Source organism: Mus caroli, unplaced genomic scaffold, assembly GCF_978045245.1.
Source record: "Mus caroli unplaced genomic scaffold, Mus_caroli_1 scaffold_11, whole genome shotgun sequence".
NCBI lineage: Eukaryota > Metazoa > Chordata > Mammalia > Rodentia > Muridae > Mus > Mus caroli.
Window position 1 is genome coordinate 97,669,489 of NW_028227266.1, and position 19,885 is coordinate 97,689,373.

The 19,885-nt window shown below is 42.9% G+C and overlaps 2 protein-coding genes across 2 annotated transcripts; both read left to right on the forward strand.

Moving 5' to 3' along the window:
- Positions 1 to 4,207: 4,207 nt before the first annotated feature.
- LOC147002131 (proline-rich protein 23A3-like) lies at positions 4,208 to 4,924 on the forward strand. The gene has a single exon (XM_085828323.1). It carries the CDS (start codon positions 4,208 to 4,210, stop codon positions 4,922 to 4,924), a length of 717 nt encoding a protein of 238 aa, XP_085684449.1.
- Positions 4,925 to 13,908: 8,984 nt separating this feature from the next.
- On the forward strand, positions 13,909 to 14,625 carry LOC147002132 (proline-rich protein 23A3-like). Its single transcript, XM_085828324.1, has one exon. The coding sequence runs from the start codon at positions 13,909 to 13,911 to the stop codon at positions 14,623 to 14,625; it is 717 nt and encodes a 238-aa protein (XP_085684450.1).
- The last annotated feature ends 5,260 nt before the right edge of the window (positions 14,626 to 19,885 follow it).

Below are 19,885 nucleotides of genomic sequence, written 5' to 3' on the forward strand. Positions count from 1 at the left end.
AAATCTTTCTGGCATATGCAATGGTGTCTGGGTTTGGTGGCTGATTATGGGATGGTACCCCGGGTGAAGTAGTCTCTGGATACTCCATCTTTTCGTCTTAGCTCAAAACTTTGTCTTTGTAACTCCTTTCAGGGGTACTTTGTTCCCTCTTCTAAGGAGGAATGAAGTATCCACACATTGGTCTTCCCTCTACTTGATTTTCTTATGTTTTGCACATTGTATCTTGGTGTTCTATGTTTCTGGGCTAATATCCACTTATCAACGAGTGCATATCTAATGACTTCTTTTGTGATTGGATTACCTCACTAAGGATGATATGCTCCAGATACATCCATTTGTCAAAGAATTTCATAAATCCATTCCTTTTAATAGCTGAGTAGTACTCCATTGTATGAATGTACCACATTTTCTGTATTCGTTCCTCTGTTGAGGGACATCTGGGTTGTTTCTAGCTTCTGGCTATTATAAATGACGCTGCATCAATGAACATAGTGGAGCATGTGTCCTTATTACATGTTAGAGCATCTTCTGGATAGATGCCTAAGAGTGGTATAGCTGGGTGCTCTCAAGGGCTCATCAAGAACTGCCTGCTATCCCAGCTCCTGAAGATCCAGAGCCCTCTTCAAGCCTCCTAGTGCATACAATTACATACACCGACCCCAAACACAAACACACCAGCATAGCCAGTGTAGCCTGAACACTGGGTTCTCTTCTCTCAAAAAGTTAGAATAAAAAGGGGCGAATATGAATTCAATGTAAAATAAAAATCTCAGAGACAAGAACTAGTATAAATACATCAACTAAGATGTTGTTATTATTGTCATCAGTTCCAAAATCAAATATATAATGATAAGTGTGAAACATCCTAAACAAGTTAATTGTGTGAAATTGCCTCTGCTTACCCATAACTGGAAACAGAATTTCTCTCAAAGCAAAGGAAGGCACCTGCACACATGGGTGACACTCAAACACACACACAATCACACACATGCACAAACACATACAAATCCAGTGAAGATGACTGAGTTCAGTGGAAAAGGCAAACTTTTTAATAACATATAACAAGACCATGCTTTTGTACATGAAAACTGAAATTGAATCACTATCTTGGCTTTACATAATGCATGACTTCCGGATCAAGACGTTAAGTCGATTGGGTGTGGTGGTGCATGCTTGTAGCAAGATCACTGAAGGCACAAAGAGAAGACAACCAAGATTCAAGGCTGCACTGGCTACACTGCTCCTTCCTGAGTGGGAACCACGAGGTGAACTGTGAAAGGTAGCATGTAAAACCACAAGGAAAGGCCCAGTGTGTGGAGCCCCGCTGAGAACACACATGAAGGCCGATGGCTGAAGGCCCAGGGGTCAGGAGGTGCATACACTCTCAGCTACAAAGACCATTCAGAGACAACCAGGGCTACATGAGACAATGGGTCAAAGAAAGTAAAAACAAAGAATTAGGGACTGGAGAGATGATTCAGCCCTTAGAAGAATGGTTCTCTACCTAAGGCTCTCAGTCCCTCTGAGCGTTTGAATGATTCTTGCACATTGATCTCCTATCACATATCCTGGATATCAGATATTTACACACTATATCAATATCAACAGTAGGAAAATTACAGTTATGAAGTAGTAATGAAGACACTTTTATGTCTGGGCAGGGTGTGTGTCACCACAAATGGGGAACTATATTAATGGGACCCAGCATTAGGAAGGATGGGAACCACTACCTTTAAGGGACTTACTAAGTTTTCAGCTTTCATATGACTTTTAGCCACCTGTGGATCCGGGTCTGGACACTCTGACACACTCTTCTCTCCAAGGTCTTGTATGCCTACAGGGCATATGAACTGACAAAGACATACTAACAGGCACATAAACAAATACATATATGGTTTTATTTTTAAAGAAATGGGAAAATGAGAAGTTAAAAGCTTTTGACACAGACAGGAATGGTGGCTGTTGTTGCTTATCAGCTTGTCTCCCTGGGGGATTGACAAACACATAATGGATGTGGTACACCAGTGTGGGATGTTTCATGATTGAATCATTTGAAATGGTAAAACCCTCCCTGAATCCAGTTCTTTAGAGGTGGAACTATCTTGGCATAAGTAATCTAGCCCTTGGCAGATGAAGAGAAGTCACCCAGAAGTTCCAGGTTATACTCAGCTATATTGTATGTTTTAGGCCACCTGGGTTGGTTACATGACATACTTTCAGCAAAAGAAATGATAAAAGTGTTTTCAAAGTCCTAAAAGTAGAGTGGGACATAATTAGGAAAACAAACAGAGCCAGCAAAGAGGACAGGGCAATGGGGCATGAGGAATATCAAGGTCTATGTTACACACATCTGAGAATGACATCAAGAAACTAAAGGAGAAGAGAACAAATGCAGGGGAGGCCTTTGGGAGATACTTTCCAAAACCTTTACTCACTAGGGCCGACAGAACCATCACAGGACTGTCGTCCTGTCACTGAACATAATTTGCCAATGGATGTCAAAATATTCTTGCAGTAATTGCATTGATCTAACAATTAAATGGTTAGAAAACTCAATGAAGACACAAATGAAAAAGTATGGTAAACTCATACATCATAGCTCAGGGCTACAGAGCAAGTACACCAGTCACCAGACTGCCTTGGCCAAGGACTCTTAAATATAGTCAATAAATAAATAAATAGTAGATATAGCAAAAAAAAAAAAAACCCAAAAAACAGGCTGTACTGTGTCATTGAGCTGTAGAGTTGGTCTAGTATGTGAGAGGATGAGCTCTAACAGGGGAGTGAAGGGAGAGAGGAGAGAGAGCCTCGAAACAATTTCAAGTCTCAGACACATATAAATATAACAAATGCTGAAAAATGCCACTTAGAAATCAAGCAGATCTGAGCTTATCATTTTCAACACAAACAAAGGATTTCATTCTGAAAGTTTTTCTCATTCTCAATGACAAGTGGGGATGAACTAATTTTCTCAGACATAATTCAATCAAGCCAGGCTAGCCTTAAGGTCACTGTGTATCCACATTGGCCTAGTTGTCACTTTGTAGCAGGCTGGCCTTGAACTCATAATGGTACTGTTATCGGCTCCCAAACTCTGGGGTTGTGGATGTTCTAAACTATTCACAGGAATACTTTTTTGATGTTTCTAGGGATGCAATCCATTGAGCTCCAGCATTCTAGGAAAATACTCAATCACCCATGTATTTTCCCAGACCAATTATCTCCTTCAGGATAATACAAATAAGAGGTCGATTTTCTAATGGGAAAATAGTCACATAAAAATAACTTAGTTGCGGGGCACGCCTTTAATCCCAGCACTTGGGATTACAGAGGGAATTCCACCAGAGTCAGGGATACACAGAGAAACCCTGTCCCAATCCACCCACAACCTAATAAATATGTAAGTAAGTAAGTAAGTAAATAAATAAATAAAATTTGTTACTCGCTTTAAATACCAAGCTTTAACTCCAAGGAACAACAGAAATTTCATTTTGGTAATTTACATTTTATTTCATAAATAAAGAGAATTTCTTGGTGGGGATGAGATAAAGAGGTGAGAAAATCCTGACTCAGGTGGGAAAATAATGATGCAACAAATAAAGGCAAAACAAACCAAAGATACCTCCAAGGACTGATTCTTTCTCTAATCCACCAGAAGGCCCAAAATTCCCCTGCCTCACCACCCTACGTGCCTCCAGAAACACACAATCACACACAGAGAGAGAGAGAGAGAGAGAGAGAGAGAGAGAGAGAGAGAGAGGTTTCTAAATAGGAGTGGGAGAAAGAATTCATGACAAAAGGGCATGAAAATAATTTTTGCGTGTGATGCCACAAATGAAGGAAAGGTAAACTATAACTGATAGCCTTGTTTTGAACCCAGGAAAGCCCAACACTCATTCCCCTGCCAACACCTCTCCCCCTCCCCTCCCCCAGCATACCTGGTCATTAGGCCCCGCCTTTACTGGGCGGAGCTTTCTTAGAAGCCAGACAGACACATATAAAAAACTCAAATCCTTTCCTAGTCAACACTTCTGATCAGCTAGTCCTTCTGATCACACCTGCTCTCTCCCAGAGTGCCCAGAGTCTCCTGTAAAAGCCTCCAGACAACAGTTGTACCTGCAAGAAGTACAGCTCTCAGGACCACCATTTGCATCACACCTTTTTGGGCACGAGCTACCAACTGCCCACATCACCCAACATTGTGGATATGAAGCCCTGCAGCACCAGCACTGACCCTGAACCCAGTTGTGCCGAGTGCCCTGGACTCCACCTAGACCAGCCTGCTCAACACGACCTGGAAATACCTATGGAGACTACCAGCGACGAGTTCACCTCCGAGGTATTCCTGGCCTCTGGCTCTGTCCTGCAGCTGCCCCTGGATGACTTCAACATGCACATTGAGCCCCAGCCCAACTCGATCCTGCAATTGTCGCTCCCAGGACACACCAACCTCATGGTTCCCGAGGGCCTCCAGGACTGCACGTGGCCAGGCCAACCTGAGTTCTCCTCTTCCCGCCCGCTTGCATCCCCTCTCCTGAACATGCCCCGGGAGCTCATAGTTATCCAGCCAGAATCCTTCAGTGCTTCGGTAAGAGACAGCGAGGGCTTGGAATATGCCTCTCCCTCAGGGATGCCATGGATGAACGCTCCAGATGGCCTGGACCCAGAACTTGATCTCTCATTTTCTTCATCAGATGGCGGGAGTCCTTCAGCCTCTCCTGGTGCAGAGAGTTTTGCTTCGGGGTCCACCTGGAGCCTCCAAAGTAGCATGCTGGAGCCGCTTCCAGACTCACCACTGCAGCCTCTCCCTCCATCTCCTCCTCCCAGCCACCAAGAACAGAGCCCTCTGAGTCCCGCGAGCCCTCTGAGTCCCGCCAGACCTAATCGCCCTCCATGCAAGGCCAGGAGACGCCTCCTCTTCTAGGAAAAATTCAGTGCTCCAGCAATACACAGCGAAATGGACAATTAATTGACTCGAATCCCAGACCTCCTGTGAACACCCAACAACCTAATGTTGAGCCTGTGTGCACACAGGGCTTTCTGCTGCACACTAGAGACAGGAGATAAAGACTTCAAGAAGAGTGGAGACACTACAGCACACCTTGGAAGTTTAAAAAAAAAATCTGCCTTTGAATACCAGAAGATGAATTGTCAAACTTCAGGCTGCATCTCAAAACCTTCCATTGTCACCGGATGTGCATTGGTGAATCCCAGTAAGAATCCTGTGAGCCTACTCTGTTTCCCGGAAACAAAAAAACCACTGAGTTTGCTGCCAGTGTCTGTCTGTGACTGAGGGGAGACTTGTCCTATTTGGTCAAGCTGCTCTCCTTGGAAACTGATAATACCATAGGAGGAGAACATGGTCCAGCCCTGAATGAATGATGCTGCTTCACTCCTTATCATCCATCCCTCTGCCTGCTGGAGTGGCCTACACCTGTCAGTCTCCTCAGAGGGAGACTTGATGCAGATTGTCACCAGCTGTGTTCAGCAGACACTGGATGGACATTTCTTTTTGACTGAAGTTTCACAGTGACATAACCATTGGAGTCATGGAACGTGTTTGTGTTACTGTTCCAAATTCTATTATACTTTTAATTTAGCAATAAATTTTTTTCTTCTCTAAACCAAACTTATGTGAAATATTCAGTCATTATAGAAATTTCATCAAAATGTATGGAAATAGAATATTACTTGTAAAGTTTAAGGCTGTGTGATAATTTGTTTTCTGAAAGCTTTTATCTTTAAGACACCATGTGGGAACAGCTTACAGGTTCACTTGATCACAACATGAAAATAACCCAGAAGCACCAAGGTCTGTCGGCTGAGGATGAAGCTGACACTTGGGAAGCTGAAAGAATGGGTTGGTCCTGCCGGTGGTGGCACACACCTTTAGTCCCAGGACTCAAGAAGCAGCGGCAGGCAGATCTCTGAGTTCTAAACCAGCCTGGACTCTAGGTTTAGTTCCAGACAAACCAAGGGCCTGAACAACGAAACCCTGTATAGAAATAAAGAAACAAAAGAGAATAGGAGAATGTAAAGTGTTCTTTGGAAAGTTAGTTGTGTTGGATGGTGTTTATCTAAGTCAGACTCATGAAGGAACTTTTCCCAGAATCTGAGGAGAAAGGATGTTGTGCTAAAGGAAGCAAAAGAAAAAACATGGTTGGCAATGGTGGCACACGCCTTTAATCCCAGCACTTTGGAGGCAGAGGCTGGAGGAATTCTGAGTTCAAGGCCAGCCTGATCTACAAAGTGAGTTCCAGGACAGCAAGGACTATACAGAGACACCCTGTCTGGAAATACAAAACAAAAGAAACAAAGGAAGGAAGGAAGGAAGGAAGGAAGGAAGGAAGGAAGGAAGGAAGGAAGGAAGGAAGGAAGGAAGAAAGAAAGAAAGAAAGAAAGAAAGAAAGAAAGAAAGAAAGAAAGAAAGAAAGAAAGAAAAGAACACACAATTAAGGAATCTTTCTTAACTGCAAGTAGGTATTGGTCCTCTTTACATTGTGTAGTTGAGCTTAATTTGTCATAACTCCATAGAGAGAAATGCACAAAAAATACTTCTGGTGGTGTGCTGCATTTTCTTACCACTTCCAGAGACTCAGGCTGATTGGCAGAGTGAGGTCAGCTGAGACAAACTCACCTGCTGAGGCAAGACACATGCTGATGCAAGGCAAGACTTGTGCTTAAGACAAAACCTGTGGAGGACCCCAGATGTTTGGAAGGAGGGTAAAAGGACTAGACAGACAAACAAACAAACAAAGAGGCTGTTTTTTGCTTGCTTGCATAGCAAAACACTTGTTGGTCTCTCCTCCTCCCTGATCTTTGCTCTGCCATGAGAGTCACAGCTCCTAATATCCCTGGTGGTCCAAATCCCTTCTTCCTGACTGTTCCTGCTAGGTCCTGCCACCTGCTGCTATCCTGTATCTACCAAGCTGGATTGATGGTATATCTGAGAAGTCATTGCCAGTGGGTCTTCCTGCTGCTGAGGACCTGTGAATCAAGCTGCTGCTGCCTACCTGTGAATCAAGCTGCTTCTACTGACCAGTGAACTCAACAACCAATTTCCGTACAACACAGATGACAGTTGCTCCAGAGAACCCTTTTTAAACAGGTCCACTTCCCCAATATCCTGTCTTTTCCACTACCTCTGGTGGGTGCTGGCCTAAAAGGGAGGTTAAAGCATTTCAGAACCAACATTAAAATAAACACTAAAACAATTGAAGATAGAAAAAAGAGAGAGGCCAGTATTCTGCTAGCAGCCTTCAGATGAAGATGTAGCATAGAACTCTCAGCTCCTCCTGCACCATGCTTGCCTGGAGGTTGCCATGCTTCAGCGGACTGAATTTCTTAACCTATAAGTAAGACCCAGTTAAATGTTCTCTTTATAAGAAATAAAAGAAAAGAAGAGAAGAGATAAGAATGAATTGGTATTTCTCTTTTCCTTCCTCTCCTTTTTCTTTTACAAAGTTTATACCAACCTTCTCATAATCCTTCTATAGCAAAAACAACAAAACCTAGGAGACTGCAGAATGTTGGGAATAATGGCATTCAGTAGGAAAGGCTAAAATCAACAAGTGAGTGTGATAGGTCAATTGATTGGTTCTGCATATGAAAAGAAAAAAAAAACCCGAAATGGATTACTATCCGCATTTTCAAACTAAACCTTTAAGTCCAACATACTTAAAAGGCTTAAGTTTACTGGCTGAGGTGGTATTTACCTGTAATCTCAGGGTAAGGCAGAAGGAGCAGAAGCTAAAGCAGAATCTCATCTAAGTATAAAGTTCAAGGCCAGCATTCGGCTCCATGCACCCCTGGAGAAAAGGAAAGGGGGAAAAAACACACTGGAGGCACCAAGTATGCCAGCAGGTGGGAAAGTGCTCAGAAAGCCCACTCACTAAGGACAGTCAGAAGTCCCTGAAGCATTTAGGACCTACTCACATAGCATTAGGAGGGCGACTTGTGTTGAATTTTAGGTCAGGTTCTCTGAAATGCAGTCTAAAAATAATAAATTTGGCCTCTCATCCTTGCCCCTTTCTTTTGTGACTAGAAGTCAAAATCATGGGACTTCCCGACACTTCTTGAAAACAGTGACAGGGTTGTGGCTTTTTGGTGTCCCTGGGGCATGGGTAGGGCCCATCAGTGGGAGACAGGAAGCTCTCTTGAGCCTGAATTCTCCTCCTGAAGTCCGGGGTCTTCTTCAACTGCACACTGATATGTGGTGGATCCACATTGCAAATCTGAAGCACAAGGACCCCTTCAGGAAAGCTCTAGTGAGTCTAGGCAGTGTCTCTTGACTAGGGCCCAATCTCTGAGCTAAAGTTGGTAGAACCCTGGAGGTGGACCTGTTTTATGTAAATCAATAAGCTTAAGCCAAATTGTACAAAATGTCATTGTACACCCATGAAATTGTGTAATAATTAGCAATCATCTATTTCTGTAATAACTTCTGTCAGTAGATGAACCAATCATAACATTAAAAGAGGTAAGTACCAACTGATATGAGGAATGTTATACCCTAAAGGGCTAAGGAAAGAAGAGTCATTCTATCATCCTCAGTCTCCAAGGTCAATTTTATTATGGTCCCTTTTAAGATTCTATTAATCGTCTCTGCCTATCCTGAACTCTGGGGCTATTAGCACAATGAAATTTCTAATCGATCCCATGAAGACTAGATAATCTCTAACTTAACTGGGACACAAAGGAAGGTCCATTGTCTGACCCAATAAGCTTAGAAAAAACACACCTTGGAAGAATTTCTTTTAGTAGTTTCTTTGTTACCATCCGCACAGTCTCATGCTTAGTTGGGAAAGCCTCAGTCCATCCTGAAAAGGTATCTATAAACACCAGCAAGTATTTGTATCTGGGAAGTCCACTTCCCAATATTCTCCTGGCTTGGTGCTCAGGGATTCTTCTCATTGGCAAATACATTAGTCAATTAACAGACCTTACATTTTGTGACAATTTCAGTTATTTTCAAATTGGTATCTCTATCTAATGTGGATTGGCAGACTAAGTTCTGCATTCTGCAGGGTCACGTTTTTGAAGAACAAAGGATCTTGTTCTATATGCTTATACCCATTTTCTCTGGTACAAATAGTTGTAGTCAGCTGTCCTTTGTCATCTTTTATGACACTGAGATATGGGCAGGGTTGGTTTGTTTTTCTTTGTTTTTTTTTTGGGGGGGGGCGCTCAGATCACATTTTCTGACTAGTCAGAGTGTATGGGATCTCCTCAGCCTAGGGCAATCAAGGATATGAGGAGCCTAGTTTTTTATTTATTTATTTTTATTAGATATTTTCTTTATATACATTTCAAATGCTATCCCAAAAGTTCCCTATACCCTCCCTCTGCCCTGCTCCCTATCCACCCACTCTTGCTTCTTGGCCCTGGCGTACCCCTGTACTGGGGCATATAAAGTTGGCAATATCAAGGGGCCTCTCTTCCCAGTGATGGCCGACTAGGCCATCTTCTGATACATATGCAGCTAGAGATATGAGCTCTGGGCGTACTGGTAAGTTCATATTATTTTTCCACCTATAGGGTTGCAGATACCTTCAGGTCCTTCAGTGCTTTCTCTAGCTTCTCCATTGGGGGCCCTGTGTTTCTTCTTATAGATGACTGTGAGCATCCACTTCTGTACATGTCAGGCACTGGCATAGCCTCATATGAGACAGCTATAACAGGGTCCCTTCAGCAAAATCTTTCTGGCATATGCAATGGTGTCTGGGTTTGGTGGCTGATTATGGGATGGTACCCCGGGTGAAGTAGTCTCTGGAAACTCCATCTTTTCGTCTTAGCTCAAAACTTTGTCTTTGTAACTCCTTTCAGGGGTACTTTGTTCCCTCTTCTAAGGAGGAATGAAGTATTCACCCATTGGTCTTCCCTCTACTTGATTTTCTTATGTTTTGCACATTGTATCTTGGTGTTCTATGTTTCTGGGCTAATATCCACTTATCAACGAGTGCATATCTAATGACTTCTTTTGTGATTGGATTACCTCACTAAGGATGATGTGCTCCAGATACATCCATTTGTCGAAGAATTTCATAAATCCATTCCTTTTAATAGCTGAGTAGTACTCCATTGTATGAATGGACCACATTTTCTATATTCGTTCCTCTGTTGAGGGACATCAGGGTTGTTTCTAGCTTCTGGCTATTATAAATAACGCTGCATCAATGAATATAGTGGAGCATGTGTCCTTATTACATGTTAGAGCATCTTCTGGGTAGATGCCGAAGAGTGGTATAGCTGGGTGCTCTCAAGGGCTCATCAAGAACTGCCTGCTATCCCAGCTCCTGAAGATCCAGCGCCCTCTTCAAGCCTCCTAGTGCATACAATTACATACACCGACCCCAAACACAAACACACCAGCATAGCCAGTGTAGCCTGAACTCTGGGTTCTCTTCTCTCAAAAAGTTAGAATAAAAAGGAGCCAATATGAATTCAATGTAATATAAAAATCTCAGAGACAAGAACTAGTAAAAATACATCAACTAAGATGTTGTTATTATTGTCATCAGTTCCAAAATCAAATATATAATGATAAGTGTGAAACATCCTAAACAAGTTAATTGTGTGAAATTGCCTCTGCTTACCCATAACTGGAAACAGAATTTCTCTCAAAGCAAAGGAAGACACCTGCACACACCAGTGACACTCAAACACACACACAATCACACACATGCACAAACACATACAAATCCAGTGAAGATGACTGAGTTCAGTGGAAAAGGCAAACTTTTTAATAACATATAACAAGACCATGCTTTTGTACATGAAAACTGAAATTGAATCACTATCTTGGCTTTACATAATGCATGACTTCCGGATCAAGACGTTAAGTCGATTGGGTGTGGTGGTGCATGCTTGTAGCAAGATCACTGAAGGCACAAAGAGAAGACAACCAAGATTCAAGGCTGCACTGGCTACACTGCTCCTTCCTGAGTGGGAACCACGAGGTGAACTGTGAAAGGTAGCATGTAAAACCACAAGGAAAGGCCCAGTGTGTGGAGCCCCGCTGAGAACCCACATGAAGGCCGATGGCTGAAGGCCCAAGGGTCAGGAGGTGCATACACTCTCAGCTACAAAGACCATTCAGAGACAACCAGGGCAACATGAGACCATGGATCAAAGAAAGTAAAAACAAAGAATTAGGGACTGGAGAAATGATTCAGCCCTTAGAAGAATGGTTCTCTACCTAAGGCTCTCAGTCCCTCTGAGCGTTTGAATGAATCTTGCACATTGATCTCCTATCACATATCCTGGATATCAGATATTTACACACTATATCAATATCAACAGTAGGAAAATTACAGTTATGAAGTAGTAATGAAGACACTTTTATGTCTGGGCAGGGTGTGTGTCACCACAAATGAGGAACTATATTAATGGGACCCAGCATTAGGAAGGATGAGAACCACTACCTTTAAGGGACTTACTCAGTTTTCAGCATTCATATGACTTTTAGCCACCTTGGATCCAGGTCTGGACACTCTGACACACTCTTCTCTCCAAGGTCTTGCATGCCTACAGGGCATATGAACTGACAAAGACATACTAACAGGCACATAAACAAATACATATATGGTTTTATTTTTAAAGAAATGGAAAAATGAGAAGTTAAAAGGTTTTGACACAGACAGGAATGGTGGCTGTTGTTGCTTATCAGCTTGTCTCCCTGTGGGATTGACAAACACAAAATGGATGTGGTACACCAGTGTGGGATGTTTCATGATTGAATCATTTGAAATGGTAAAACCCTCCCTGAATCCAGTTCTTTAGAGGTGGAACTATCTTGGCATAAGTAATCTAGCCCTTGGCAGATGAAGAGAAGTCACCCAGAAGTTCCAGGTTATACTCAGCTATATTGTATGTTTTAGGCCACCTGGGTTGGTTACATGACATACTTTCAGCAAAAGAAATGATAAAAGTATTTTCAAAGTCCTAAAAGTAGAGTGGGACATAATTAGGAAAACAAACAGAGCCAGCCAAGAAGACAGGGCAATGGGGCATGAGGAATATCAAGGTCTATTTTACACACATCTGAGAATGACATCAAGAAACTAAAGGAGAAGAGAACAAATGTAGGGGAGGCCTTTGGGAGATATTTTCCAAAACCTTTACTCAGTAGGGCTGACAGAACCATCACAGGACTGTCGTCCTGTCACTGAACATAATTTGCCAATGGATGTCAAAATATTCTTGCAGTAATTGCATTGATCTAACAATTAAATGGTTAGAAAACTCAATGAAGACACAAATGAAAAAGTATGGTAAACTCACACATCATAGCTCAGGGCTACAGAGCAAGTACACCAGTCACCAGACTGCCTTGGCCCAGGACTCTTAAATATAGTCAATAAATAAATATATAGTAGATATAGAAAAAAAAACAAAAAACAAAAAACAGGCTGTGCTGTGTCCTTGAGCTGTAGAGTTGGTCTAGTATGTGAGAGGATGAGCTCTAACAGGGGAGTGAAGGGAGAGAGGAGAGAGAGCCTAGAAAACAATTTCAAGTCTCAGACACATATAAATATAACAAATGCTGAAAAATGCCACTTAGAAATCAAGCAGATCTGAGCTTATCATTTTCAACACAAACAAAGGATTTCATTCTGAAAGTTTTTCTCATTCTCAATGACAAGTGGGGATGAACTAATTTTCTCAGACATAATTCAATCAAGCCAGGCTAGCCTTAAGGTCACTGTGTATCCACATTGGCCTAGTTGTCACTTTGTAGCAGGCTGGCCTTGAACTCATAATGGTACTGTTATCGGCTCCCAAACTCTGGGGTTGTGGATGTTCTAAACTATTCACAGGAATACTTTTTTGATGTTTCTAGGGATGCAATCCATTGAGCTCCAGCATTCTAGGAAAATACTCAATCACCCATGTATTTTCCCAGACCAATTATCTCCTTCAGGATAATACAAATTTGAGGTCGATTTTCTAATGGGAAAATAGTCACATAAAAATAACTTAGTTGCCAGCCACTGATGGCACACGCCTTTAATCCCAGCACTTGGGATTACAGAGGGAGTTCCACGAGAGTCAGGGATACACAGAGAAACCCTGTCCCAACTCACCCACAACCTAATAAATATGTAAGTAAGTAAGTAAATAAATAAATAAATAAATAAAATTTGTTACTCACTTTAAATACCAAGCTTTAACTCCAAGGAACAACAGAAGTTTCATTTTGGTAATTTACATTTTATTTCATAAATAAAGAGAATTTCTTGGTGGGGATGAGACAAAGAGGTAAGAAAATCCTGACTCAGGTGGGAAAATAATGATGCAACAAATAAAGGCAAAACAAACCAAAGATACCTCCAAGGACTCATTCTTTCTCTAATCCACCAGAAGGCCCAAAATTCCCCTGCCTCACCACCCTACTTGCCTCCAGAAACACACAATCACACACACACACACAGAGAGAGAGAGAGAGAGAGAGAGAGAGAGAGGTTTCTAAATAGGAGTGGGAGAAAGAATTCATGACAAAAGGGCATGAAAATAATTTTTGCGTGTGATGCCACAAATAAAAAAAAGGTAAACTATAACTGATAGCCTTGTTTTGAACCCAGGAAAGCCCAACACTCCTTCCCCTGCCAACACCTCTCCCCCTCCCCTCCCCCAGCATACCTGGTCATTAGACCCCGCCTTTACTGGGTGGAGCTTTCTTAGAAGCCAGACAGACACATATAAAAAACTCAAATCCTTTAAGTCAACACTTCTGATCAGCTAGTCCTTCTGATCACACCTGCTCTCTCCCAGAGTGCCCAGAGTCTCCTGTAAAAGCCTCCAGACAACAGTTGTACCTGCAAGAAGTACAGCTCTCAGGACCACCATTTGCATCACACCTTTTTGGGCACGAGCTACCAACTGCCCACATCACCCAACGTTGTGGATATGAAGCCCTGCAGCACCAGCACTGACCCTGAACCAGGTTGTGCCGAGTGCCCTGGACTCCACCTAGACCAGCCTGCTCAACACGACCTGGAAATACCTATGGAGACTACTAGCGACGAGTTCACCTCCGAGGTATTCCTGGCCTCTGGATCTGTCCAGCAGCTGCCCCTGGATGACTTCAACATGCATATTGAGCCCCAGCCCAACTCGATCCTGCAATTGTCGCTCCCAGGACACACCAACCTCATGGTTCCCGAGGGCCTCCAGGACTGCACGTGGCCAGGCCAACCTGAGTTCTCCTCTTCCCGCCCGCTTGCATCCCCTCTCCTGAACATGCCCCGGGAGCTCATAGTTATCCAGCCAGAATCCTTCAGTGCTTCGGTAAGAGATAGCGAGGGCTTGGAATATGCCTCTCCCTCAGGGATGCCATGGATGAACGCTCCAGATGGCCTGGACCCAGAACTTGATCTCTCATTTTCTTCATCAGATGGCGGGAGTCCTTCAGCCTCTCCTGGTGCAGAGAGTTTTGCTTCGGGGTCCACCTGGAGCCTCCAAAGTAGCATGCTGGAGCCGCTTCCAGACTCACCACTGCAGCCTCTCCCTCCATCTCCTCCTCCCAGCCACCAAGAACAGAGCCCTCTGAGTCCCGCGAGCCCTCTGAGTCCCGCCAGACCTAATCGCCCTCCATGCAAGGCCAGGAGAAGCCTCCTCTTCTAGGAAAAATTCAGTGCTCCAGCAATACACAGCGAAATGGACAATTGTCTCGAATCCCAGACCTCCTGTGAACACCCAACAACCTAATGTTGATCCTGTGTGCACACAGGGCTTTCTGCTGCACACTAGAGACAGGAGATAAAGACTTCAAGAAGAGTGGAGACACTACAGCACACCTTGGAAGTTTAAAAAAAAAAAATCTGCCTTTGAATACCAGAAGATGGATTGTCAAACTTCAGGCTGCATCTCAAAACCTTCCATTGTCACCGGATGTGCATTGGTGAATCCCAGTAAGAACCCTGTGAGCCTACTCTGTTTCCCGGAAACAAAAAAACCACTGAGTTTGCTGCCAGTGTCTGTCTGTGACTGAGGGGAGATTTGTCCTATTTGGTCAAGCTGCTCTCCTTGGAAACTGATAATACCATAGGAGGAGAACATGGTCCAGCCCTGAATGAATGATGCTGCTTCACTCCTTCTCATCCATCCCTCTGCCTGCTGGAGTGGTCTTCACCTGTCAGTCTCCTCAGAGGGAGACTTGATGCAGATTGTCACCAGCTGTGTTCAGCAGACACTGGATGGACATTTCTTTTTGACTGAAGTTTCACAGTGACATAACCATTGGAGTCATGGAACGTGTTTGTGTTACTGTTCCAAATTCTATTATACTTTTAATTTAGCAATAAATTTTTTTCTTCTCTAAACCAAACTTACGTGAAATATTCAGTTGTTATAGAAATTTCATCAAAATGTATGGAAATAGAATATTACTTGTAAAGTTTAAGGCTGTGTGATAATTTGTTTTCTGAAAGCTTTTATCTTTAAGACACCATGTGGGAACAGCTTACAGGTGCACTTGATCACAACATGAAAATAACCCAGAAGCACCAAGGTCTGTCGGCTGAGGATGAAGCTGACACTTGGGAAGCTGAAAGAATGGCTTGGTCCTGCCGGTGGTGGCACACACCTTTTAGTCCCAGGACTCAAGAAGCAGAGGCAGGCAGATCTCTGAGTTCTAAACCAGCCTGGACTCTAGGTTTAGTTCCAGACAAACCAAGGGCCTGAACAACGAAACCCTGTATAGAAATAAAGAAACAAAAGAGAATAGGAGAATGTAAAGTGTTCTTTGGAAAGTTAGTTGTGTTGGATGGTGTTTATCTAAGTCAGACTCATGAAGGAACTTTTCCCAGAATCTGAGGAGAAAGGATATTGTGCTAAAGGAAGCAAAAGAAAAAACATGGTTGGCAATGGTGGCACACGCCTTTAATCCCAGCACTTTGGAGGCAGAGGCTGGAGGAATTCTGAGTTCAAGACCAGCCTGATCTACAAAGTGAGTTCCAGGACAGCAAGGACTATACAGAGAACCCTGTCTCGAAATACAAAACAAAAGAAACAAAGGAAGGAAGGAAGAAAGAAAGAAAGAAAGAAAGAAAGAAAGAAAGAAAGAAAAGAACACACAATTAAGGATTCTTTCTTAACTGCAAGCAGGTATTGGTCCTCTTTACACTGTGTAGTTGAGCTTAATTTGTCATAACTCCATAGAGAGAAATGCACAAAAAATACTTCTGGTGGTGTGCTGCATATTCTTACCACTTCCAGAGACTCAGGCTGATTGGCAGAGTGAGGTCAGCTGAGACAAACTCACCTGCTGAGGCAAGACACATGCTGATGCAAGGCAAGACTTGTGCTTAAGACAAAACCTGTGGAGGACCCCAGATGTTTGGAAGGAGGGTAAAAGGACTAGACAGACAAACAAACAAACAAAGAGGCTGTTTTTGGCTTGCTTGCATAGCAAAACACTTGTTGGTCTCTCCTCCTCCCTGATCTTTGCTCTGCCATGAGAGGCACAGCTCCTCATATCCCTGGTGGTCCAAATCCCTTTTGCCTGACTGTTCCTGCTAGGCCCTGCCACCTGCTGCTATCCTGTATCTACCAAGCTGGATTGATGGTATATCTGAGAAGTCATTGCCAGTGGGTCTTCCTGCTGCTGTGGACCTGTGAATCAAGCTGCTGCTACTGACCAGTGAACTCAACAACCAATTTCCATACAACACAGATGACAGTTGCTCCAGAGAACCCTTTTTAAACAGGTCCACTTCCCCAATATCCTGTCTTTTCCACTACCTCTGGTGGGTGCTGGCCTAAAAGGGAGGTTAAAGCATTTCAGAACCACCATTAAAATAAACACCAAAACAATTAAAGATAGAGAAAAGAGAGAGGCCAGTATTCTGCTAGCAGCCTTCAGATGAAGATGTAGAATAGAACTCTCAGCTCCTCCTGTGCCATGCCTGCCTGGAAGTTGCCATGCTTCAGCGGACTGAACTTCTTAACCTATAAGCCAGACACAGTTAAATGTTGTCTTTATAAGAAAAAAGAAAAGAAGAGAAGAGAAGAGAAGAGATAAGAATGAATTGGTATTTCTCTTTTCCTTCCTCTCCTTTTTCTTTTACAAAGTTTATACCAACCTTCTCATAATCCTTCTATAGCAAAAACAACAAAACCTAGGAGACTGCAGAATGTTGGGAATAATGGCATTCAGTAGGAAAGGTTAAAATCAACAAGTGAGTGTGATAGGTCAATTGATTGGTTCGGCATATGAAAAGAAAAAAAACCCAAAATGGATTACTATCCGCATTTTCCAACTAAACCTTTAAGTCCAACATACTTAAAAGGCTTAAGTTTACTGGTTGAGGTGGTATTTACCTGTAATCTCAGGGTAAGGCAGAAGGAGCAGAAGCTAAAACAGAATCTCATCTAAGTATAAAGTTCAAGGCCAGCATTCGGCTCCATGCACCCCTGGAGAAAAGGAAAGGGGGGAAAAACACACTGGAGGCACCAAGTATGCCAGCAGGTGGGAAAGTGCTCAGAAAGCCCACTCACTAAGGACAGTCAGAAGTCCCTGAAGCATTTAGGACCTACTCACATAGCATTAGGAGGGCGACTTGTGTTGAATTTTAGGTCAGGTTCTCTGAAATGCAGTCTAAAAGTAATAAATTTGGCCTCTCATCCTTGCCCCTTTCTTTTGTGACTAGAAGTCAAAATCATGGGACTTCCTGACACTTCTTGAAAACAGTGACAGGGTTGTGGCTTTTTGGTGTCCCTGGGGCATGGGTAGGGCCCATCAGTGGGAGACAGGAAGCTCTCTTGAGCCTGAATTCTCCTCCTGAAGTCCGGGGTCTTCTTCAACTGCACACTGATATGTGGTGGATCCACATTGCAAATCTGAAGCACAAGGACCCCTTCAGGAAAGCTCTAGTGAGTCTAGGCAGTGTCTCTTGACTATGGCCCAATCTCTGGACTAACTTTGGTAGAGCCCTGGAGGTGGACCCGTTTTTTGTAAATCAAGAAGCTTAAGCCAAACATGTTTTTGTACCCATTGTACACCCATGAAATTGTGTAATAATTAGCAATCATCTATTTCTGTAATAACTTCTGTCAGTAGGTGAACCAATCTTAACTTTAACAGAGGTAAGTACCCTCTGGTATGAGGAATGGTGTACCCTATAAAGGGCAAAGGAAAGAAGAGTCATTCTGTCATCCTCAGTCTCCAAGGTCAATTTTATTATGGTCCCTTTTAAGATTCTAGTAATTGTCTCTGCCTATCCTGAACTCTGGGGCTGTAAGCACAATGAAGTTTCTAATCAATCCCCAGAAGACTAGCCAATCTCTAACTTACCTGGGACACAAAGGATGGTCCATTGTCTGACCCTATAAGCTTAGAAGAAACACACCTTGGAAGAATTTCTTTTAGTAGTTTCTTTGTTATCATCCGCACAGTCTCATGCTTAGTTGGCAAGTGTCTCAGTCCATCCTGAAAAGGTATCTATAAACACCAGCAAGTATTTGTATCTGGGAAGTCCACTTCCCAAAAGAATCCTGGCTTGGTGCTCAGGGATTCTCATTGGCAAATACATTAGTCAATTAACAGACCCTACAATTTGTGACAATTTCAGTTATTTTCAAATTGGTATCTCTATCTAATGTGGACTGGCAGACTAAGTCCTGCATTCTGCAGGGTCATGTTTTTGAAGTACAAAGGATCTTGTTCTATATGCTTATACCCATTTTCTCTGGTACAAATAGTTGTAGTCAGCTGTCCTTTGTCATCTTTTATGACACTGAGATATGGGCAGGGGTTTTTTTGTTTTTTGTTTTTTGTTTGTTTTTGTTTGTTTTTTGTTTTTTGTTTTTTTGGTTTGTTTTGGGTTTTTTGGCCCAGATCACATTTTCTGACTAGTCAGAGAGTATGGGATCTCCTGGACCTCGGGCAATCAAGGATATAAGGAGCCCAGTTTTTTCAAAATAACTTATTTTTTTATTAGATATTTTCTTTATAGACATTTCAAATGCTATCTCAAAAGTTTCCTATGCCCTCCCTCCGCCCTGCTCCCCTACCCACCCACTCCCACTTCTTGGCCCTGGCTTTCCCCTGTACTGGGGCATATAAAGTTGGCAATATCAAGGGGCCTCTCTTCCCAGTGATGGCCGACTAGGCCATCTTCTGATACATATGCAGCTGGAGACACGAGCTCTGGGGGTACTGGTTAGTTCATATTGTTGTTCCACCTATAGGGTTGCAGATACCTTCAGCTTCTTGGGTGCTTTCTCTAGCTTCTCCATTGGGGGCCCTGTGTTCCATCTTATAGATGACTGTGAGCATCCACTTCTGTATTTGCCAGGCACTGGCATAGCCTCATAGGAGACAGCTATAACAGGTCCCTTCAGCAAAATCTTTCTGGCATATGCAATAGTGTCTGGTTTTGGTAGCTGATTATGGGATGGTACCCCGGGTGGAGTAGTCTCTGGATAGTCCATCCTTTTGTCTTAGCTCCAAACTTTGTGTCTATAACTCCTTTCATGGGTATTTTGTTCCCTATTCTAAGGATGAATGAAGTATCCACCCATTGGTCTTCTCTCTTCTTGATTTTCTTGTGTTTTGCAAATTGTATCTTGGGTGTTATATGTTTCTGGGCTAATATCCACATATCAGTGAGTGCATACCTAAGGACTTCTTTTGTGATTGGGTTACCTCACTAAGGATGATATCCTCCAGATACATCCATTTGTCCAAGAATTTCATAAATCCATTCCTTTTAATAGCTGAGTAGTACTCCATTGTATGAATGGACCACATTTTCTGTATTCGTTCCTCTCTTGAGGGACATCTGGGTTCTTTCCAGCTTCTAGCTATTATAAATAAGGCTGCTATGAACATAGTGAAGCATGTGTTCTTATTACCAGTTGGAACTTCTTCGGGGTATATGGC

Coding starts and splice junctions, on each gene's coding strand:
- LOC147002131 (XM_085828323.1), top strand. CDS start 4,208: ATGAAGCCCTGCAGCACCAGCACTGACCCTGAACCCAGTTGTGCCGAG.
- LOC147002132 (XM_085828324.1), top strand. CDS start 13,909: ATGAAGCCCTGCAGCACCAGCACTGACCCTGAACCAGGTTGTGCCGAG.